Source organism: Aspergillus udagawae, assembly GCF_001078395.1.
Source record: "Aspergillus udagawae IFM 46973 DNA, scaffold_7, whole genome shotgun sequence".
In the NCBI taxonomy this organism is placed as follows: Eukaryota; Fungi; Ascomycota; class Eurotiomycetes; order Eurotiales; family Aspergillaceae; genus Aspergillus; species Aspergillus udagawae.
The window spans coordinates 731725-755806 of NW_025091270.1; the positions used below are offsets into that span (position 1 = coordinate 731725).

At 50.3% G+C, this 24082-nt stretch overlaps 6 protein-coding genes across 6 annotated transcripts; 4 read left to right on the forward strand and 2 right to left on the reverse strand.

The window, feature by feature from the left end:
* Positions 1–759: 759 nt before the first annotated feature.
* Aud_008941 (putative nucleotide-sugar transporter) lies at positions 760–1996 on the forward strand (the record flags this gene model as incomplete). The annotated part of the gene is made up of 5 exons (XM_043293806.1): positions 760–779; positions 826–883; positions 931–960; positions 1009–1836; positions 1883–1996. 5 exons carry the CDS (start codon positions 760–762, stop codon positions 1994–1996), a joined length of 1050 nt encoding a protein of 349 aa, XP_043149741.1.
* Positions 1997–2170: 174 nt separating this feature from the next.
* Positions 2171–4661, reverse strand: Aud_008942 (beta-glucosidase; the record flags this gene model as incomplete). The annotated part of the gene is made up of 2 exons (XM_043293807.1): positions 2171–4455; positions 4526–4661. 2 exons carry the CDS (start codon positions 4659–4661, stop codon positions 2171–2173), a joined length of 2421 nt encoding a protein of 806 aa, XP_043149742.1.
* Positions 4662–11979: 7318 nt separating this feature from the next.
* Positions 11980–13155, forward strand: Aud_008943 (uncharacterized protein; the record flags this gene model as incomplete). Its single annotated transcript, XM_043293808.1, has 1 exon — positions 11980–13155. One exon carries the CDS (start codon positions 11980–11982, stop codon positions 13153–13155), a length of 1176 nt encoding a protein of 391 aa, XP_043149743.1.
* A 1088-nt stretch (positions 13156–14243) lies between these two features.
* Positions 14244–14669, forward strand: Aud_008944 (DUF2406 domain-containing protein; the record flags this gene model as incomplete). Its single annotated transcript, XM_043293809.1, has 3 exons — positions 14244–14379; positions 14433–14510; positions 14566–14669. 3 exons carry the CDS (start codon positions 14244–14246, stop codon positions 14667–14669), a joined length of 318 nt encoding a protein of 105 aa, XP_043149744.1.
* Positions 14670–15896: 1227 nt separating this feature from the next.
* On the forward strand, positions 15897–17690 carry Aud_008945 (glycoside hydrolase family 72 protein; the record flags this gene model as incomplete). Its single annotated transcript, XM_043293810.1, has 5 exons — positions 15897–15974; positions 16021–16058; positions 16106–16131; positions 16178–16939; positions 16984–17690. 5 exons carry the CDS (start codon positions 15897–15899, stop codon positions 17688–17690), a joined length of 1611 nt encoding a protein of 536 aa, XP_043149745.1.
* A 2016-nt stretch (positions 17691–19706) lies between these two features.
* Aud_008946 (uncharacterized protein) lies at positions 19707–20057 on the reverse strand (the record flags this gene model as incomplete). The annotated part of the gene is made up of 1 exon (XM_043293811.1): positions 19707–20057. One exon carries the CDS (start codon positions 20055–20057, stop codon positions 19707–19709), a length of 351 nt encoding a protein of 116 aa, XP_043149746.1.
* Positions 20058–24082: the final 4025 nt, after the last annotated feature.

Consider the following 24082-nt stretch of genomic DNA (forward strand, 5'->3'; position numbering starts at 1 on the left):
ATAATACTCGCTTTGGAAAGGAAAAAAGCTGAGCCTCGGTTTTCTCTCGAGGCTTTCCCCTTTCCTTATCCATCTTACACCCCCACCAGGGGCTAGGCTACTATGTTTTGGACCCTTTCCAACAGTGGGGCTAAATGCAACAAGCTCTGTCGATCCACTGATAATTGGCTTGGCGTATGTGTCCTCCAATTGTCTCAGGCGCCAGGGTCTTTTGAGTCACACAAGGTGCATTGATTGGCTCCAGAAGGCCAGTCAGACTTTGGAGGAAGCCATCTTAACACGAGCGCGGGAGAATAATGGTCTGATTAACCGACGGCATCCTGTCTATTGTTGGGTTACGGAAATGCAGCTGCCTAAACAGATCTGCTGGCACTTATTTTTATGGTGCGTATTGCCCTAACTGTGATGGAAATCCCTCCATCGCATGCGCTAACTACGTTTGGACCATGCATGAGTTGGCTGTTTCACTCTTTGACTGTGAAAAGTCCTAGTAGTTCTTGTAAGGCTCAATGCGACATTTTTCCAGAGAGTGGATCTGTAATGTAGATTCTCATGCCAGAGGATACCAGTCGCATGGGGACCAGAGAATGACAGGCCGCAATTTTCCGACTTCCGACGATGAGGCTGACTTTCAGTAATCAAATCCATACCTAAATCAGCCTGGGCGCCTGGCCCTTTCGCTTACATGAGGTCAACTTCTGGAGGAGCAGGTGCGTAGAGCGGTGGCCATCTATCCTCGTAATTGGAATGTAAAGTGACATGGTAGTTGCTATTGACATGTAAGACAGACGCAATGCGTATACATCTGGTACTGACAACATGCAGGTTCAACTTCATAGGGCATAGCAAAGTCCAAGGATCAACGATTATCGGTCTTCTCCTGGTAGGTTTCTCTCCGTTTGCTATAACTGTACTGTGCTAAACGATCAGCTCGTCCTACAAAATGCAGCCTCAATCATTGTATGTGCCCGAGTCCTTTCTCAAGACCAGCACTAACGATTATGATAGCTACAACACAAAATCCAGTCCCGGTCCACAAGCGAAAACAAACGCTTCGACCCGTTGACAGGCATTCTCCTCTCCGAACTCCTCAAACTGACCATCTCCCTCCTCTGCATCCCTCAAACAGCAGAGAAGCCCAAATCACTCCTCACCACGCTCAAAAACGGCCACGAAGAAGCCGCCCTTCCAGCCCTCCTCTACACCGCCGCATCCTTCGCCCAAAGCATCGGCGCCTCCTCCCTCGACCTCCTCCCGTACCTCGCTCTCTCCCAAACAAAACTCATTCTCACCCCCCTCCTCGCAACCATCCTGCTCAACCAAAAACTCACCCTCCAGCACTGGACCTCCACCCTCACCATGACAGCAGGGATCATCCTCGCCCAGACCGGCGCCAACGCCTCCGCAGAGAACCAGCAGCACCGCACCACACTCCACACCCACCCCCTCCCAGGCGTCCTCGCCATGCTTATGTCTGGTTCAAGCGTCGCCTTAGGAGGCCTCTTCATCGAGCGATCCCTCAAACGCGGCGCAACCACCACCACAACGACAAACTCCTTCTTCGTCCGGAACGCGCAGCTCGCCGCGCAGAGTCTGCTCTTCGCGCTGCTCTCGTTCCTCTGGAAGTCGAGGTGCAGGCTATCTGGATCCACTTTCTTGGAGGGGTTTACCGGCCTGGTGTGGGTGTTTGTGGTTCTGCAGGCGTCGGGCGGGTTTCTGGTGGCGTGGTGTGTGAGGGTGACGAGTTCGGTGACGAAGAATTTTGCGCAGGGGATGGGGTTTGCGATTGCGGTTGTGGGGCCATTAATGGTGGAATCCAAGGATATTGATCCGAAGGTGAGTGTTTTGACCGTTTGCGAGAGGGCATGGCTGATGTCGATAGCTGCTTGTCGGGGTGGTACTTGTGCTAGGTGCGGTGGTTGGATCGGCGTTGGCAGGGCAGAGTACGAGGGTAACGAACCTGTTGGAGAAGAGGCAGGTCAAGGGTGTGGTGTAGTCGATCGATGGCAAGGATATGTAGATTATGAGGTTTATTGATTGGCGCTTACGGATATATACTAATATTGTGAATACATTGATAGACTGACGGCATCACATCATAATTCATTATTCACCGTCCACCATGGGTATAATCTTATAATATACACGAAGATATATCACCCATTCAAAATCAGATCTGCAAAGTACCAGTGAGCTGAATGTCCAGCACACTCTTACCCACGTAGATGGGATAGCTTCCTGACTGCAACCCCCAAGTCTGCTTCTCGACATCCCAGGTGCTCAGATCCCGACGGGTCAGGTCGAAAGTAAAGTGCTGCTTTCGGTGCGGCTTGATAGACTGCTTGTGGAAGCCTCGGAGCTGCTTGGCCGGACCGCCGGGGATCCCAACATACAGCTGGGCGACCTCGGCCGCCTCCACTGTGCCAGTATTGGCCACTGTGCAATTGACCGTCGCGACCACATCCCAGAGAGAGGGGAGGCCGCCCTCGGCGATGGCGGAGCCAGGAGGCAGGTAGTCGGTGTTCGCGCCGGGGACAAGCTCGACTTCGAGCGCGGAGTAGGAGAAGTTGGTGTATGTGAGGCCAAAACCAAACTCGAACTGAGGGGTGACGTTGTGCGCCTCGAACGCGCGGTAGTCGATGTACACGCCCTCGGTGAAGTTGTCCTGCGGATACCAGAGATCCCGATCGCCCTGGGGCTGGACGGGGTGGAGCAGATTGCCGTAGTCGGACGGGTTCTTGGCCACGGTGTAGGGGAGACGCCCCGAGGGAGACTGTTTGCCGTACATAAGCTCGACCAGGGCGCCGCCGGTATCCTGGCCGGGCAGGTGAGCGTAGAGGACGGCAGTGATGTTGTCGTTTTCGATCCAGCGGTCGACGAGGCGGACCCCCGCGTTGTGGATGACGACCATAGTGTTGCTGCACTGGGAGGCGACATTGATTATGAGCTCATCTGAGTATGGATCTGCCAGGTACGGGCGGTCCCAGCCTTCCGAGGCCAGCTCGTTGACGAAGACAATGCAGGCCTCGCTGGCGGGGTTGACGATGGGCTTCTGCGAGGCAAAGTCCCACGCAAGGAAGGTGCCGTCTTCGCGGGCCTGGCGCTGGAAGGCATCATACGGGGCGTCGATGTAGGAGGGCGTGGTGGCTCCGGAACCGGCGCCGGTGAACAGGGTGCCATTCAAGGCGACGCCGGGCCCCTCGGCCGTGGGATCGTAGCTCGAGAGGAACATGTCCATTTGAACAGCAGGGTCGATGGCGCTGCCGTTGGGATAGTTCAGGGTGTTGGACAGTCCAAAGATCCAGCGGCCAAAGGTGACATTGTCCATTGTGTTTTGGGTGGCGGCAACACCATCGTAGCCGAAGAGGGAGAGGAACTTGGGCTTGTGGAGTGGCAGAGCATTGTTGGTGTTCTTCACCAGGACGTGACCCTCCACGGCACTCTGGAAAATGGTGGAGCGGGACTTGGGATCGCGAGCGTCGGTCAACTTATGAGGTTTCCGCAGATCGGCAGGCATTCCGTGTCCTGGCTGCTCGATCTCTGCATACTTATACCAAGAAGCCAGTATGCGAGTCGCCATATCGTCCAGGCGAGTTTGGGCCAACGAGCCGTTTCTGACGGCCAGAGCGAGGGTGCCATTCTCCCAGAAGACGGAATCGGGCATTGCCATGTCCAGACCCGCGTCTGCAGCGGCGACTCCGGAGTGCTGCGCATCCCAGTCGGTGACGACGAATCCCTGGAAGCCCAGCTCGCCCTTGAGCAGGCCATTGAGTGTCTTGCTGTTCTGGCACCCGTAGCTGTTGTTGACCCGGTTGTAACTGCACATGACGGATCCCGCACCGGCCTTGATGGCGTCCTGGAAGGGCCACAGGTAGAGCTCATGCATGGTCTTGTCGTCCAGGTTCGCCGAGATGGATTGGTTGTGGGAGCCCTTCAAAAGCATCGGAGGGTTGCGGTTGGTCTCCTGCTCATTGCCGATAAAGTGCTTGACACAGGCAATGACTGACTCCTGCAGACCACGAATGGTCTCTCCGGTCAGGGAACCGGCTAAGTACGGGTCGTTGGAGAAGCCTTCCCAGTTACGACCGCCGCGCGCCGTGCGCCCAAGCGGTCCGACAACCGGCCCCAGAGCAACATTGACACCCTTGCGCCTGAATTCGGCACCCATGTAGTGGGCACGTGCGTAGGCAAGATCGCGGTTCCATGCAGCTCCTACATGGACACCAGATGCGTATCCATTCACCAGGTCAGTAGCTCGGACACCGTTGCCGGCATCCTGCAGACACAGTCCAGGAAAACCAACGCCAGGAGCACCTCCCGAGTTACCAGAACAGCCATTGGTGGTTGACTTGTACCCGTAAGTGAGGTTGTTCTTCTGCTCGTCGGTCATTTGAGCCACGAGAGCCTTGGCCTTGGAGTATGCGTCCTTCCAGTCACCCAAGCCCTGAGTTTCAGCTGTGGAGCAACGTACTATTAGTCATAGGGGACATCTCGAGTCTTGGAGTCACCTTGGAGTCACACTTACGGCTGGGGTAGACGGGCTCGGAACGGCCATACGACCAGAACCTCTCGAGATTGGCGGCGATGGCAGCATTGTCCTGCGCGGTAGCGATGCCTGCCAGCTGTAGGGCAGCAGCAAGAAGGGGAACCGTGATTTTCATCCTTTGTTCCGCAGAGAAGAGGGGCAGAAGAGTCGATAGGCCTGATCTTCAAGGTCAAGAATCGAGGGGATTCGCGGCCTTAATATAGCTGCATTTCGGATCTCGATATGGTCGGCTATGTCGGCCATTGTAGCATAGTGACTTCGTATCGTAGTACTTCGCCATACCGCGCATCGCAATCTTCTTTTCGACCGGGCAAAGACCGAGACTGAGCCAGGCGTCCCCAAACGGAGTACCTCGATGTTGCCGAGCTACTACACTTTGCGTGACATTCGAGTCGTGGTTTTGCCATTGATGCAGCAAAGCAGGTGGCTTGATTAGCCTCATTTCTTTCATCTCCATACTTCGACAGCAATTGTCCGAGCCACATGGCACAGTTGACTATGCGGGGTCTCCACATCCCCGGCAAAAGCGGGCCTCCACGTTCTTGGCGGGCCTGCTGTATGGCTGTTTTGGGCTCATTGGCAGGTGCAGAACCATTAGACTGACCACGCTTCGGCTGAACTCCGGCTTTTCAGCAGTTTAGTCTGGATTCTTCAAGCGCTTAAGCCTTCGACCGTGGATAACGATGTCATAGTCTCGTAGAGTCTAGTGACTTGGTCCCCCGGTAGTCATTTCTTGTCGTTTCTTTCTGCTCCGGGACGGTACAGTCCATCGGCTCCTTCCCGCGTCGCATGAGTCAGTCGTCCTTGATAGAATGACAAAGCTCGTATAAACATCGAGACTCCCTTGGCGCGAACCTACGCTAGTGCAGCTTGCAGCTTGAAGTTGCTGTGGCCGTGTGGGGAAGGGTTAAACCCCGGCAACTTTTGGACTCACCGAATATGTGGGGTCCGTTATGCTGGCATCGGAAAGTCCTTTTCCTCAACCTGCAGCCGATCCCAATCTACTTCCCCGCGACGTTCCTCATTGTGCAGTGATCTCGGTATTGTCCGTCTAGTGAAAGATGTCTGTCAACATCCTTGCAGCGGCATTTCAGCGGACATCTTTCATAACCCTGTCAGACAAGCCGGCTTTCAAAATAGACTCACCACAACAAGACCTTATGGAAACTCGCGGCTCGGCACAACTTACATAAAAGTTTGCTAATCGCCGAGTTTACGCTTAACGACGTACATCCCGCTCGACTTCCCCGCACGTCGCGACAAAAATGCTAACCACATCTTCAGCTAGCCGTCGTTGTCTAGCGTCTCTCAATCTTGCCGGCTCAAGCACTGGCCAACTCGGAGGTCCCAGGACTTGCAATATTCATGCAATCCTACCCCACAAACACCACCTAAACTAGGGTTTCCCCGGAGAATAGCCGACGGCACCACATCCGTGGACAGTACACACCATGCTAGAATCTTCCGGGATACACACGCTAACAACTCCGGGTACCTATATCGGCAATTGGGCACTTTGCAGTTGAAGGTTCAAAGCTCTATCCTTCCTTCTTGTACTCTGCGCCGACATTTCTGGGCGCCGCACGGGATGCAAAGCGGGAGAAGTCCGAAGTCAGCAGACGACGGAGTTGAGTGGACACGGGAATAGTTGCTAATGCCCTAGCTCCGTCTACACTGTTCGGATTCGAAAAACTCTTCCTGTTCCCCTCATTCCCGTCTCTTTTTACAAAGCCATTACAAATCGATGGCTATGCCGAGGAAACGCGTGGGATGATGTATGGGCTGACTGGGACACAGGTGGAAACCGCCTCAGTCATACCAATCCCCGATAACCTTGAGGTGTACACCGTTAGCTACATGGGTGCTAGTGTAGCAACCTGTGCTAAAGTCTTTCAAGATTGGCAAATGCGATTCGACACATAATCAGGAGCTTTCTCGTCCGGTCCGGTGCTGGATCCGGAACAGACCGAGTCAACTCCCGGCTTCACGGCATGTAAAGGAATTTCCCTAGACTCTTCAAGATTCTTTCCCAAAACCCTAAGCAACGACATTACACTATACATATCTAGCCTATGTACAGCATCAGTTCTAGAATTTTTACTAGTAATGTAAACAACGGTCTCATAAACCTGCACTGCTATAATTACCAGTAACTGCGCTGGGGTACTCATCTTCGAATTGCTGAGACCCCCCCGCTTGCTAGGGAAATGAGGTTGGTCCTGGCAACCGTTTTGGAAGTGCATGAATATACATTGCACGGTTACTGTGCCGGAAGTGAAACGAGAGTTGTAATAAACTGCCCTGCTAGTGTATCGTCAGTATCACTATATAACACCATCAAGTAAGCGGAACTATATAAAAGAGGGTCTATGCTTGCCTCTGGACCGTCCTCCACCATGAACAAGCCTCTCAAGATGAATCCTCTTCCACAGATAATCATTACATTCTGTGCGCTGATCGTCCACGCTAGCTCATACGGTATAGACTATCCCATGGCCCATTTGAAATCAACGGGATCATCGTTTGGACTAAACCCAACTGTCAGGGGGTTGCAGCTTCGACCATTTTCAATGGCAGCACCATGTTTAAGAATACAACGAACGCCTGCCTATCACGCAGTTTCAAGCTGCTGCTGCCCCTCCAAGACCAAGAACAGCTGGATATCTTGATTGCTCAAGAGCCTGACTTATGGCATTCATATGACCATCAATCTTCGATGAACAACTTCCAAAGCTACGTCCTGGTCAATGAGAGTAAAAGCTGCCGCCAACACACCTCCGTTTACTTGCCACCAGCTCTGGGTCAACTATGGGCTTGATCCTGCGTTCAGAGGGCAAAGCCGTCTAAAAGTTGGATCTTACCCTCGCCCTTGTGAACGATCCTCCCGTATGTGTGTTACCGGCCCAGTGCAACACCCATCTCAGCCTCCTATTCACTGTCAACCTGCGCATCCTCAGCTAAAACAAGTCCAGGGCTCCATCCCCCCAGTATGGCACCGAGCGTGCCGTCGCCGCAGTGACAGTGACTACGCAAAAGTTTGGACACCCTGGCACCCACATTGACTTGATTACATAACATTCTGCCAGTCGTAGACCCTCCACCAGCACTTCATGATATCGATAACTCTCTCAGAGACCGAACTCATACAACTCAGTCGGCTCTGGTAAGCACCAATTTGGGTGGGTCATTAACAACTCATGATAATATCGCGCTGTATACATCCCTACGTGTTCTTAGACCGGAGATTTGGAAAGCGGTATGTTACTGTCCTAGACCTCTGGGGGTGGATCCTGAGAGGGTATCTAAACTTTTGCGTACAGCTCCTTGTCCGCCAGATCAAAGATTAAGCAATTAGAATTCAATATGGCCGAAATTTTTTTACGGTCTCTTATCTGAAATTCAAGAACGGAATGACAAACAACCATGGTCAGCATTTCCGAATTCCCAATACTCATTCAGCAAATAATAGGTTGCTGAAAATCAAGCAAGAATTGTTGTCATGAATGTAACCTAACTCCGCTCACTCTTGTTGCGGGTCTCCCATCAGGTCATTGTCTGCGAAAAGGCGCATGAAATCAAACCCCCCCAAAAAAAGAAAATCGCTGGTACCCTCCGAATACGACCGTAGATACAGGAATAGATCGTTCCTATTACGGAGTAGAAGTAAGATGATCCGCAATCCCTGGTGGAGCCTAAGCTCGTGATCGGGACACTTTCTATGGAGTAGGATTCAGCCTATGTGTCAAGAGTCAATGGCCTTGTTGCTCTTTCTCATCCCCGCTTTCCCGTTTTCCCATGGGGGCAGCTGTTTGTTGATGACAATGGCCTGAGGATAGGTGTCTCTCTGATCATGGAGGCTCTTTTCCCTTAAAACAGAAAAGCGGGTCCAGCTATCCAAATTTGGTGCCCAATTTAAATAATTATGTACGACACCTGACTCTGCCTGAAACGGGAGGTGACTGCACCAGCATTTTCCAAATGTAATTCACCCCGCGGCCGAGATTTTGCAAAGGGAATTATGTCCATTTCACTTCTATATCATAGGGCCCCTGCTAACCCCACCAATACAAAATCCCGCCCTTCCTCCACACTTAAAATATTTGAAGGCCTTTCAGTCTTTCACAATCTTCAACAATCCATGGCGTCTCCTCCTCGCCAACTCTCCCTTGGCGCTGAGGATTCCCACCCCAGGGCATTGGTTACGTCATCGAATATTGAGGACTTATTCCTCCCAGTTATCCTTTGCCTCCATGACAGTGGTTCCTCCGCAACAATCTTCCAATCTCAACTCCAGCATATAGAACAGGAACTTAGTAATAGGTTCCGTTTTGTATATGTCAATGGTCCATTTCCCTCAAATCCAGACCCAAAGGTCCTCCCTGCCTTTGAATCAACTGGGTCATTCTACAGCTGGGTAAAAGACATGCCGACTTCAGGGTCAGAAAAGGAAGACCTTCCTCAAGAGGAAATCGACAGCATCGACACAGCCCTAAACCAAGCAATAATGTTCGAGGGCAGACCGGATAGGATTTGGGGTATCCTAGGCCTTGGTCAAGGCGCCAGATTAGCGGGTGGTTTGATTTGTCGCGAGGGCGATAGGCTAGAAAACGGCGAGAAATTCAGAGCTCTGAAGAATCTGCAGTTCGGAATTATTATCAGTGGAGCATGGCCGCCAATTATGCTCACGGAGCAAAAGAAAGGGTGGATAGACGTTCTTGGCTTGCAGCAGCTCCCAACTCTATACGTTTGGGGAAGACAAGCTCCTGATCATAGATCATACATGAAAATGGTCTCCAAATGTGATTGGCTGCATACGTACACATATGAGTTGGAAGGGCCCCAATGCCTGCCGGTGACGGAGAAGGAAACAGAGCAAATCGCGAGAAGAATCTTTCAGTTGACTCGGGTGCCAATCGTTTGGGGTAGGCAGAGCATATTCTTCACCTAGTTTAGATGATGGTAGGTATAGATTGACTCGTCCTGCATCAATCTGGATGCGATTTTATACGAAATTAATCTGACCATTCCATCCGTGCAGTTTGTGTGATCCCTTTCCGGTTCCTCTCCACGCCTGATTACGGGGTCGCGAAGCTTGCACCACTCACAGGAGGCGTGTCATCGAATTGCGAAATGCAGTGGTTTGGTCCTGGACCCCCAAGGGCTCCTCCCCCCAAAAGTCTAAAACAGCAAAGGAAGAGAGAGAGAACCACCAACAATAACCCGAAGTAGGGGAAGAGCCACTCTGGAATGCCCTAATACCACAATGTCGTGGAAAGCATAACCAAGTAATCCGTGATTGTCGCAGCCAGCACCTCTGCGCCTCCCGGTGGTAAACCACTTAAAGTGGGAAGGTGTACTTATTCTTGATTATAGGTGTCTGAGGAGGAGAGTGAGATAGAAATATCATGCTGTCTCCGTTGTGGAGTTTTGAGCGTAAGTATAGCAGCGGTTGGCGGAGTCAATTGGCCTGAAGCTGCCATTCCAACAAGTCGGTCAGAAATAGGCACACGGCACATCGTGGTCTCTTCACGGCCGAAGACCACTGCACCATATTGTGATTGGTCGTGCGTCTGCCGAGTGATCCACGAATGGTTCTGATCTCCTGTAAGAGAGGACTCGTGTACCAGCAAGACGGTTGACTTCCATTTCCATGTTGGCATTTTTGGAACTGTGTCCCTGTTATGAACCAGTAATGCTGGCTAGAAAGTCGGCGTGCCGAACCCATAGATTGACTGCCGTGGCGGCCATTCAGTGTGTCGATGCTGTGCATGGACGTGGCCAGCCAATTAAAGGCCCCGGAGAGTTGATTGCAGGTGATTCATTCGCGTTGGCCTTCAGACTAAGAATAGCATCCCCAAGCTTTAGGGAATCCATGACGAAATCCATGAATTCATACCCGTATATCTTATATCGACTCGGGCGTTGCACGGATGTTTGGATATATTGACTGAAAATCCCAATATCAGATCTCGGATCGTCAGCCGGTCTTCCTCCGATCCTTCAATAAGACACCCGCCACTGTCGCTAAGCACAGCTAACGATTCCGAAGCACCATTGGGCGCTGGTTTAGCCAGCGGTATGGTGTTCTTTCGATATCCCATCGGAATCATTTGCCAGTACGCTAGCAGCATCTCATGAAAGACACAGATCAAGGGAACAAGCCAGGCCCTAGATTCACTGACATCATAGAGAACAATTTGCTCCATTACACTGTTGGTCAGACATTTTTGATAATTTGTCGTAGCGCTGAATCGAAGTGTGTTGATCGTCCGATCAAATGTCATGCCAGCCTGTCCCCCAACCTAAAAGGGAGACGTGGTCGTTGCTATAAACTGCAAATTGGCACCGTTCCAAATCCAGGTAAATTGTTTGAGCTTCGCATCAGACCATCGCACAGAGGAACTTAACTCGCCTGTTCCTAATAGTGTAGTCGCTTCCGGACACCAGCCAAATAAGACCCAACAGATCATTTGTGGCATGAGGCTGCCCTGCTGCAACTGGAGAGGAAACAGCGGTTGTATTTTACGACGCTTTCGAGGACTATCAGTATGGAGATTGTGACAACTTGTTCTACCATGTATATAGAGAGAGCAGTTCTTGGACTATGTCCCAGAATCCTATTCGCTGCTCCTGGCGCCGTCGTTTAACTTTCCATTTTCCATGATGCTCCCTATCTTAGTCAGGCGGCTGTGACAGGGGTAGTAGTATTTTGAGTCAGAGAATGTTGATAGCGAAAGGGAGCAACCGCCAGATAAACCTTGCTTAGGATCCTCACCAGTATAAGCCTGCATAACTACACCTGTTGTATTGTTTCTTGACAGCAAGTAGATGCGCGGATGGTCAGTCTGAATAGGAGGCAAAGGTTGAGAATTGTACAGTCGCATCCTCTGTGAACAACTATTGCAGGTTTAGTCTCAAATCAGCTCACTATTATCAAATGAGATTGACTGGTAGGTCCTGACTCGATTTTGGAATCCGTTGGAGGTTCTGGGCAGTGAACAGGAAAAAGCACACATATATATCTCCTGAATCAGCCAGAGCGTACCACTTCATAAACATATATTCAATAAGTCTTAACTGCATACGCCAGTTATTTTCCATCAAATTAGCTGAGTCGAAATGACAGGACAACACATTGCTCAGTCATTCACCAAAGTAGGCCTCGTTCCAAAGGCCGTGTTGTTTTCTCACAGGCTCCAATGTAGAAACTTCCAGGGTTACCCAATTGAAAATAATTGCGTCGTCACATTAACAAGAGAATATCGACTGAATAAATACACGATGTGGGACATCACACTTTATGACCGTTAAGCTCTTGGTCAACCATGGATTCGCCTCCACCACTCCCAACTACGTCTAATTGACATCATCACCTACAGAAGAACAAAAACGGCATCCTCCATCTGTCCACAATGCAGGAGACAACAATCACCATGTCTACTTTCAGCCCGCCAAAGCACCAGAAGCCCATTCCCTTCAACATCCCCGCCGTTACTGGCTCCGAAATAGAGTATATCAGCATCGCCATCAAAAACGGCACCCTCACCAACGGCCGATACACCCGCCTCTGCCAGTCATGGTTAGAACAACACCTGTCCTGCAAGAAAGTCCTCCTGACACCCTCCTGCACCGCTGCCCTCGACCTCGCCGCACTGATCCTGGACATCAAACCGGGAGACGAAGTCATCCTCCCGAGCTACACGCACCCATCGACCGCAAACGCATTCCTCCTCCGGGGAGCCTCGTTGGTATTCGTAGATATCATCCCCGAGACCATGAACATGGACCCGACACGAGTCCGGCAGGCGATAACTGATCGTACGAGGGTGGTGGTTCCAGTATGCTACGCCGGTTTCGCATGCGACATGGACGAGATCCTGGAAATTGCGCGCGAATGCGGGATATACGTCGTCGAGGACGCGGCGCTGGGGCTCTTTTCCACGTACAGAGACCGTGCCGTCGGGACGATGGGGCAGCTGGGGTGTATTAGTTTCCAGGAGGGGGAGAGTATCACGGCTGGGGGACAGGGAGGTGCTCTCCTCGTCAATGACCCGGCGCTGATCGAGAGCGCGGAGATCATCTGGAACCGAGGCATGATGCATGACCCGGCGTTTCGGAGTACGGACGAAAGCGTGGATACGTGGCGGTTGGTGGGGGGGAGCTATGGGATCAGTGAGCTGCAGGCTGCGTATCTCTGGGCCCAATTGGAGGGCGCAGAGACGATTCAGATCCAGCGCCATCGGATCTGGAATCTCTATTGGAAGGAGTTGGAGGGGTTGGAAACGCAGGGGATCATCCGGTTGCCGGTTTTACCGCCGCACCGGGAGCACAACGCTCGGATGTTTGGGATTAAGGTCCGGGATATGGCGGAACGAAGGGAGTTCATGGAAGCGATGAAGGGGGTTGGCATCAGTGTGCTGCCTCACTATAGTCCTCTTCATAAAATAGGGCCTGGTATGAATCACCGGCATGTTATGGATGAAGATGCAGTGACGAGGGAGAGTGAGCGCCTTGTTCGCCTGCCGATATACTATGCCATGACTTTGGATGATGCTCGATTTGTGATAGATCAAGTCAGGCAGTTCTACTCTTCTGGAAAGGTCATTTGACGAGAGATAAACTTAATCATCGAGCTACTTTGACATTCAGGGTTTCTCTTTACATCCGCAGTTCTGAGTGAAGAAACAGATGCAAAGGGTGTCATTCTAGAAGCTCATCATGATACCATACTTTGATGGTCCGCCTGTACAGCAGCATCAGTTTTGCAACTGACGCGAGTCTGATGATTGATCATGTCTGCTTCATAGCTGCATCAGGTCATTGACGGAAACTTCCCAAGACTGCACAGATTCAAAAAAAAACACGTGCCCCGAAGAGTCAGTCCTTCTTGGCAGCATCCGGTGATGCCGAAATAAGAAGAGCACATGCTCTGTCAGAGAACAGCCACGAAAGGAACTCTGAGACATAATACATAGACGAGGAACACGTTCTGTTGTCTCCTCCCAGTAGTTCAGTTCCCGTTGTCTAGATCTTTGTCAGGAACAGGAAGGAGACGGATTCTGATGTTGATGCCTACCGTCGGATCAGAGTCTGGCCGGTGGTCTTTGGCTGTTCCTGCGGTTTGCCACTGCCTCAGCCCCTCTGCTTACGTGGCCCATTTTACTGCGTCTGGCATCTGCGTCATGCGATTGGCTAGATGGCCCTGCCAATCTTCGATTGGTCTTGATTAGTCAAAGCTTGGCCTGATTGGGACCATTCACATTCCAGACAGAGTGAAACAGTCCCCCTCCTCGGCCTCCGCGGATCAGACAACGTCATGGTGAGCACCAGGGATGGAGGCACATGTGAGCGGTTGCGATGAAAAATGAGCAAATGATTCACATCTGTGGTGCAAGAAGCGTCACCCGCCATTCCGCTTCTAAAAATGGGTTTCCGTACCGGGTACCTGAGACAGTCAGGCACAAGTGCCAGGATGATTGATGTCCCTGGCATTTATACAGCGACCGCTCGCCGGGTTCCTCAGGCCCTCAGCACCGACGTACTTTAAGCAATTTAGAACTCAGTAGTGCCATCAATTTGACACCTCTAGTTGTTGTTTCAACTCCACAATTCATCAAACCATCAATAATACTGTCTTTTATTATCCAAATTACACTCACTCATCAATCGGTGTCCAGCTTATTGTTTCACACTCACTATGCCATTCTCTCGTTCCTCACGGTCATCCAGCGAACGCGACCGCGCCGGATCCATCGGCTCTCGCGAGAGCTACAAGAAGGCTACTCTGTCCAGCAAAGCTGATCCCAATCAGGCCTTGACTGAAGCTCAGCCAAGTTCGTTACCCTGTATCTGTTTGTGTTGTGTATATACTGACCCTTCGAAAAAGTCAATCAAGCGGTATCAGGCACCCCGATGTTCTCGCTACGATCGATGCAGCACCGCGACAAAGATGGAAATATTATCTGTTCGTCTCTTCCTAGTTTCATTGCATGCGAATCATCAATGCTAACGAGATCCAGCTGATCCCGACCGGTCCAATCCCACACGGCCCCGTCTCGAGCGACCGCTAGATACCATCCGATCGTTCGAAGCCGCCATTGAGGCTCGCCGTCGAGAAATGTGAATTATGTGATATATTGGGATTGGGACCGGAATTGGATATACGGCGGTGCCTCTGGTGTTCAGGATTGGTATATTGCGACATGAATTATGCGGGACGGACACGTGCGTTGAAATGTTTCTAGCGAGATTGTACATTACAAGACTTGGACTCTACAGCTTGTCCATATCATGAAATCACCAGTGACAGTCGATACGACCACAAGACATCAATTATGTTTTCGATCAAACACACATGATACAGCAGCATATACACTGTGTATCGGATCCATTCGAGGGCACTATTTCCCTAACCTACTAGGAACCAAGAGTAGTTAATGCCGATCAAGCCTGCTTTGGACTAGAACACTGAATTGAAATAGGCTACCATCAATAGGTTGCAAATCCACAAAGCTTGACTCAATGGCGTATGTCTGGTCCAATTTAATGAGCACTCCTAGTTTGTAGGCTAGAAAGTGTTCTCCACTGTAAGACCGACGCTGCATGATTCTCGTTCGGGGATAAAGCCCTCTGACAGAACAAGCCCACAATTTTGACCCTCACCATCAACCATCTCAACTCCCAACATAGAATCAACGCTTGGTCAAATATTGCTCAAACAATATGCAAGGAGATGGAGGACACTTCAGAGTGAGTAAAAGCTGGATACTTTTATGATACCCTACTCTTGAATCGCACATCCGCTAATAATGGTTGGCACAACTGTATCAGTCCATCATGACCAGCCACCATCACAATACATAGTGGCATCTTCTCAGCCAACTCTAATTTCTAGCTCGAATTTAGGAACCAATACGGAACGATGGATGGAGTCTGGACTGTTACCTCTTTCGCTTTTTCATTTTGCCGGCGCCTCGCTTGACGATCGAACCAGCAGTGGCTTACTGCAGTGTTGACGCGTTCGTTGCTCAAAGCGGGGCCGTTGATGGCATCGCAGAAGCAGAAACAAGTCGACCGACTTGACGGGTGAAGAGTTCGCCCCCTTTCTGAGGGGGGCTGCTAATAATAATAATTCTGTCGAGCGATGGCTCACAACGGGTGTGTCGATGGCAATCTTCTGGGCGTTGTTATAGCTTTCTGTTCCCCGGCTGCTTGATCTACTGGACATATTCTGTGTTTTGTCATTTGTTTTCTTTCCTACTGCATTGTCTAGTCATTCGTTACTCAGTGCTTGATACTTTGATATCAACGACTGTTTCATTTCATTTGAGAGGAAGAAAGGTTCAACGCCATGAAGTTCGCTCTCGCTCTCCTTGGGGCTGGCCTCTTGGGCACTGCTCTGGCTGACATTGACCCTATCATTATCAAGGTATTTCTCTTGCATTCTCTGGAGGAATAAGTCTAACTGTCAGAAGGGATCCAAGTTCTTCTACTACAGCAACAACACTCAATTGTAAGGACTTTCCGTCTATGTCTCTGGACTGGTGCTAAATCTTTCAGCTATATTCGTGGAATTGCCTACCAACGTACGTGATTCCCATCTTACATCTGCACAGAAGCTAATTCCAACAGAGGACTACTCGAGCAATGGCACCACCGATGGTAGCAGCACTTATATCGACCCCTTGTCCGACGCCACGCTGTGCAAGCGTGACATTCCCATCTTCCAACGGCTAAACACCAACACCATCCGTGTTTACGCCATCGATCCCACCGCCAACCACACGGAGTGCATGCAGATGCTGGCCGATGCCGGCATCTATGTCATCTCTGATCTCTCTGACCCATCCCAGGCGATCAACCGCAATGATCCTTCCTGGGAGACCACCCTCTACAACCGCTACACCAGCGTGATTGACGCCCTGGCACCGTACAACAACACCCTCGGCTTCTTTGCGGGCAATGAAGTCTCCAACACCGTCGGTACCACCGACGCCAGTGCCTTTGTCAAGGCGGCGGTGCGGGACATGAAGGCATACATTAAGCAGAAGGGATACCGCTCGATGGGAGTCGGCTACGCAACCAATGATGACTCCACCATCCGTGTCAACATGGCCGACTACTTCAACTGCGAGGAAAGTGACGAATCTATCGACTTCTGGGGATACAACATCTACTCCTGGTGCGGCGATTCGTCCTACACCGAGTCCGGGTACAGCGTCCGCACGGAAGAGTTCCGGAACTATTCCGTGCCTGTCTTCTTCGCCGAGTATGGTTGCAACGAGGTCACTCCCCGCAAGTTCACCGAGATCGAGGCCCTGTTTGGAGACCAGATGAACGATGTGTGGTCGGGAGGTATCGTTTACATGTACTTCCAGGAGGCCAACAACTACGGTAAGTCTCTTGATCAATCATCCGGCCGCAACTAATCCGTCCAGGTCTCGTCTCCGCCGTCGACAGCACCAGCGTCAGCACCATGGCCGACTTCAAGTACTACTCCAGCCAGATCAACAACAACGCCAACCCATCCGGCACCAATAAGACCTCGTACACTCCCACCAACACCGCCTTGCAAAACTGTCCCACCGTCAACAGCAAGTGGCTCGCCAGCGCCACCCCCCTCCCCCCGACCCCCAACGACCAGCTCTGCAACTGCATGAGCAACGCCGCCTCGTGCGTTGTCAAGGACTCTGTCAGCAGCGACGACTACAGCGACCTTTTTAGTCTTATCTGTGGCTACACCGACTGCACCGGCATCGCTCGCAACGCCACCACAGGCAGCTATGGCGCCTACGGCATGTGCACCCCCAAGCAGCAGCTCAACTTCCTGCTCAACAAATACTACTCTGAGCAGAGCTCTGCTTCCTCCGCGGGCAGCTTCGGCGGCTCCGCCACTGTCACATCCGCTACCAAGGCGACCGGTACCTGCAGCTCCCTCATGAAGGAGGCCGGCACCGCGGGTACCGGCACCGTCACTTCCAAGCCCACTGACACCGCCGACTCGGGCTCATCTGCGTCTTCGACTAGCTCGTCCGGTGCGGCTGTTGCTCTTACGCGCGGCACTGCGGTGACTGTTGGCTCGCTCGAGCTGGGTGTGTATGCCATCACTGCGCTTCTAACTGCAGTCGGCATGGTCATGCTATAGCCGGTGGTTCTTTGGGGGTATGTGGGGCCCATATTGCCTGAATAGCTGTTCTTCTTCGAAAGTTGCTTTCTTCATAGAGACTTCACTTGCGTCGCTCCTTTCAGTATTTTGCACTTGCTCAATTTTATTCTATTCCAGCTGGAGTATATGTCCTTTGTAACCGATTGGACTCCACCATATAGTAGCAGTACACATGGTTCAAGGAAAGTAAAAGCAACAGAAAGTATCGTATCAGAGGGAACTACCCTTTGACAGGTCCTGTGACGGAAAGGACCTCTTTTATGACACAATTTTCGACGGGGTAGTGAGATAAAATGTATGATTTATTAGACCATGAGTCTGCTCATTCCATATTTATATATTCTAGCTGCTGTCGCTGTCAGTAGCTGACGATGTCAAGTAGGTGTGATGATGACTTCAGGTCAACATTGCCGTTATATGTAGTCATCCGAGTCTGTCAACCGATGATTCTCCATAAAGCGAATCAGATTCCTCAACGACAGGGCACTGCGGCGGCAAATAACCCTATCACTGCTACCACACCTGCAACTTGGACAATGCAATCATGTTTTATCTATGAGAAAAGGATCGACATCTGGTCTTGGACCGGTCACGTGGTTGCCAAGTTGCCAACTTCCTACACCAAATCCCCCTTCTGCTCGATTTCTTCTCCTGAGGGGCCTATGTGCGAGATTGATAAGGGACGCACGTTCTTGAGGACGCGAAATTAACAAAGGATTGAGCTATGGATCCGTTATCAATCGCGGGCAGCTCAACTGCCCTGAAAGCGCAGAGTTCTGCGGATATGCCGATTATTGCACATCTTTACAACTATGATGAACTAGCTTTCTTAAGTACTCCACAGCTACAAAAATACCAAGTCCAAAGAAACTGAAGCGAGCATTGTCAATCACATCCTCGAATACCATTTCTCATCCTTGGCGTCCGTTGACATAGCCATATCCAACACTTCTCCTCCTGAAGGCCCGGGTGCACGCTGGACTGGATTGATCGCGGGTTGTCAACCCTGCCGCATTTGAGGCCGGGGAGGAGCACTCATGAGAGGTACTGGCTACGTCATCGTGCTGCCAGTCTGAGCCAAGGGAAGAGTGAGGCATAGGGGAAATCAGAAGTACGCTTGCTTTTCTACGAATCATTGGGCCCACACAAGTTCACATGGGTAGATCCTCTGTATCAAGAGTGTCCAAAGCAGAACCGTGCGCGATGTCGATGAGACATCATGATTCATGTCATGATGCGATCTGCAGTGATTAGCTGGATGATCGTCGGATGCCTTACGGCCGACGAGCGGGGGTAGATGTGGACTATTACGGCAATGGCAAGCGATCAGCATTGTGATGAGGTTCCCAACCATCATAGCCACCGTAGGCGACCTTTCTCCGCACTCGGTGGCCAGTATTGGCATGAGATGACGGCGACACTCCCGCTTGAGCATTGACAATGGGGGAGGAGACGACCGGTTCTGATGGTACGTACAAGGATGACAAATGGCGAAGACATCATCTCATGTTGCTAATTGGGCTAGCTGCATTACTACTTCGCCAGGATGTACGACTGAGGAAAAGAGCTGATTGGGATTCAATACAACTCTTCACCTCTAAGCAGAGTAGCATGGAGGATGTGCCGTGCCTGTGACATGTCTGCTGCAACTTGATACCATTCATATACATTGTAGCCTTGAAAGAGTCCTCTTATGACTGGCACTGACATGTCTCGTCCTTCATGATACTCACCTTGTATCAGACTTACATCATCTTACAATACTTGCAACTACTCCTCAGGACAGAGCCAAGCTACGTCAGACAAGCCAGCCTCTATGATATCAAGGGTCACATCATCGTGTTCGTCGTCAACCATAGCGCCATGAAACTCCACACTATTGCAAATCAATGACGAGGTAGAGAGGTAGAAGCAAATCGGATGACATCAATAGTATGGTCCAGCCATTCACTCGTCCCAGCCTCATTATGTCTTCCCGAACAAGGCCCCGGCGCATTATAGCTTCTCATCAGGTGGTGGACGCGAGCCGATCGATTTTCTCTTTTCCTTTCGTAAGTTCCTCTCCGCTTCAAGAAGGAAGGACTGGACGCATTTGCTGCCGTCTGGGTTTTTTCTTACTCGTTGATCATTCAGCAGCGCCGTCAGGGTGGCCTTGATGCTGTTGTGGTATTCACGGATCTGGATGTCGATGTTACTGCCAGGGGAGACGTATTTGACTGGGGAGGAGTCGTGGTCGTTGGCTGGTGAGGTGTAGGAGGCGGATCGTTTGTCGGCGATGGCCGAGTGGAGGGTAGGCAGCTGGTTGGCAGATGCTGCCGGCTGTGGGGATGGATGAAGGGGAACCATTTTGTGTAAGAAGTCGCTGTCGCTGTTCTAGATGCTGTCTTGAGAAGAGGTAATTGAATAAGCTTGAAGCTGAAACTGCGAGTCTGTCCGTCTTATAGCTTAGCTCGTGAAGCTCAACGTACAATGTCCTCAGACCTCAGAGCGCATCGACCCTCGTTACGCCACAGGTTACCTTCGTCTGTCTGTATACATAGCAGCCCTTGGCATTCGTAATATGCGCCAATAGAAACAGGGTAGCGATCTGCTTGCAGCATCATACCCATGGCGCGGCCCCTCTTACTGATCCTGGCTGTCTTTTCCTGCCAATGAAAAGCTTGACGCCATCATCCCGCTGTCAGGCTAGAGTATCTCCTTTCTACAGGGTTTGGATGTGTCGTGCCCTGTTTCGTGATATCACACCTATTGCACACTTGTCCATCTTGGCCCTATGTTTAGGTATAAGAGGTACTTTCTGCATGGATAATCCTCGCGTCATGATAATTCTTCTCTGTTGATAGTGTCATGCCGCCGCTTATATCATTCTGTCTGTGGGTCTGTTGGATACGTTCTGAATACTAAGTCTATTTGCCAGGTCATTTCGCCTCCGGCCGGACCTTATGGCCTGTGCTCACTGTGGGTGTCGGCTAGACTGAAGGCGATTTATCTCTCGTGTACGCCTTATGCCTATCTTTCTCGAGATTCAACCATTCGATCCTTTTGGTCATCTGTGGGTCCATCTGCTCTGGGAACTATGACTATGACTAGGAGTTCCAGCCTCAATCCATAGATGGACGTGCTTTTTCGCCCCTGGATATATTCAGGCTGGGTGTCCAACAACGTGTTAGCAAATGACCTCACCGTATGCAGTTTCCTGGTTATAGCTTCAGACAGGTAGGATACAGGGGCACCGAACGTCAGGATGACTCAATTGTGTTGATCTCCACGTGGCAGCCTCATTCCGAACTAAGTAACAAGAGGTATTGCTGGTTATTTGCCATGGAGGTAGAAATGTGCTACCTGTACATATCTAAAGGATTTTAAGACTTGCGTAGGTGTTAGATACGAATAAAGATAATAGGTGCCGTTCTCAGGAGATCTATGGACAATACTATGACGCTGTGTAGTTGAGGTGACCTCAATAGCCTCATGAATACATCAAGGCCACACCCCTGACGTCATTGGTCGCTGGTCGCTGGTGCAACGGGGAGGCTTGGCATTATCTGCAGTATAGATGAGTTTTACATATGACGGAGCAAAAGAACATTCTCCAGAGTAGTCTATCTATCCTTAACCAGACTACCTTTGTATCCCCCGTTCCATTCACAAGCACACGTAGCTAAGCATCCCAAACATCCCCCACGTCATAAAAGCGGGCCTAGATCGCCGCCGTAAACTGCCCTTCAGCAGATAACAGATTCCGACAGCCAAATATCGGAAACGACCAAACACGGATGGCTTGGCAAAACTTTGCGCAGACCACTCCCCAAATAATACATACTGATTTGACTGATTTGAACAATTGCTGTTTTGTTGCCCCTGAACGCCGGCTTCGGCTCGGCTCCTCCGACGGCATTCTCGGGAATCATCACTATCTTTAATATGGTCTTGAATAAGCCACATACTAAATAATCTCTTCTATATGAATGGAAATAATAATTACTAGAATGTCTAGCTAATACACGGTTACACCTTGCTCTCACACCACTAAATTATTTCTAGTAGAATTTATCTTACTTTTTAATAGTCTATTTAGGGGCCTAGTACACACTAACACTACTAGACATAAAGAGAGTAGTCTCCTTGCAGCTCCTATCTTTATTCTTATAGAATTATACTAATTCCCTTAAATTAGGTGTCTAGCAGCTTTAGATTAATATTCAAAAAGTAAGTACTGTCCCCAGAGAAGTCACTATTCCGTACTACACGAACACCATGACGCGTGAAATAATTATAATCATTATCAGAATTAGCATCTGAGTCCATGTCTAATGAAAGTTGTTTTAGACTTTATTTTAGAGAGGGATAAATGGTAGCAAATAAAGAAAATGTACCCATGATGTTGAGCACCCTTGATCCCTACGACCCTACCTCCAGGCAAAGAATCTTGAAAAGGCGAAATTTATACGTATATATAGATATATATTTAGCTGTCTGCCTACGGACTGTCGATGCTGCTGGACTCAGAGAGGATTCTTGCGTTACGGCTACAAAGACTGCCAATTCAATGAATCCGCTATCCAGACCTTCCTCTTTCCAATAGATAAAACGTCACCTAGCCGTTTTTTTTCGACTGTATTGCCTAAAGTAACTAACCCGTGGTCGAGGTTTGCTGGTGGGCAAGGCAGATTGGTATATGTCCTGCCTCGCAGGGGGTGAATGGAGCAAGACTGGCCGCGTACAAAACGCTAACGATGAAACGCCCCCGCAGACCTGTGGAATCCGTAGTAGTAGTACTACCGTCGGTTGGAGAAGCATAAGAGACGGCGGATAGGTGAGAGAGTAAAAGGCCTGGAAATTTTCTCTCTTCTGTAAGGAAAATAGAACGGCCATCCTCTGACCAATGCATTGCTCATTATTGCTCGGCTCATCAAGGATACTGTCTCGATATGTGAGTAAAGTCAGGTAGATTGAGACCCTTGGCAACTAGATTACTCACTGAGGGGTCCGAATGAAGTGGTCAGGTTGTGGACTGCTTGATTGCGCGCTTCCTGGTGTCATAAGAACGACTACAACGCTTGGTAACATCAACTAACTTTCCGAAGAAGCGCGCTAGTGATCGCTGTGCGCGTCAGAAAAAAGCGAGGGCTGTAGCGCATCCTCGGCTTCTAAACCCATATGATGCATCTTCCACAGATTGTAGACCGCTTGGTCGTACTCCCGAGAGCGATCACATTCTGCGGTTGGAGGGCGAGAAGAAATTTCTGATAGAACAAAGGCCACAGCGTGCCATTGGATGTAGCTCTTGGAGTACCAACACCATTGCGGCATGTCTGGGCTGTCAACAAGACTAACGTTAGCTCGAGTACTTCAATCACTTTGGCGAATAGGCGGTCTCGAATACACAATGGCAGGCTGGTGCCATTGTCCTTGGGACTGAGTGGGTAGTACACACCGAGCCAGGTGCGGGCAATGATGAGTCGCGTCACAGTCACGCAGAGATGGAAGAAAGGGGTTGTTGTATCACATCGTTTTAGGAAACGCTCCCCCAAGCGCTCCTGTAGAGCCTTGGCGAGGGCTGCATGACCCAGTGTACACATACCAGGAGAAGATTATGCTGGAAGCTGCTCTGTGAGAGGGATGGGCCGAAATATTGGACCTTTGCCTAGTGTCTTCCTTCCCTCATATGCTAACCTCAGCAAGCAAAATACCAAGGTCACTAGGCCAATAACTAAAGCAATTAACTGGTCAGTGGAGGAGTTAATGCTGTAAACTTCTGACACAGAATTCCACCGCAAAGTTAGCTCGACCCCTAGTATCGTGTATATTATTATTAAGACAGCAAGCAGGCTGACAACCCTTTTATCCTTAAGTCAGCTTTTTCTGAAAATGAAGATACAGGTTAGGCTACTCACGGTGAAACTAGAGTTCCATCTGGCCCAAGCAGATTATGCTCACAGCCAATGTCGCAAACCGCATCACAAACCCACGAAAATAGAATAGAAATAGTCTCGATCACCAGAGTGATCCACAGAGGTACTGTGAAGATTGCTAATACAAGTGCAAGTCTGTTATACTTCCTAGACGCCAGGTGATACGAAAGGAAACTCAAGTAGGGCGTTACTGCTAGTGATATAGAGCAGAATGCCATGAAGACGCTCACGTGTCTAAGTCTCGACGTGATCTTGTTGAAGAAGAAATAAGTTGTTCCACCTGGGGTTTGGGTGAAAGTATCTGAACTAGCACCACTCATTGAGATCCAGAACCAGCAGCTGAACAGGAGCATCGGCTGGATCAGTATGACCATTACAGCTGCAAGTCCATTTTGCGCTTCTGCAAAGAGCATTTTCAGCTGAGACTGACCCCGGAATCCGCTCTTGAGTAAAAAC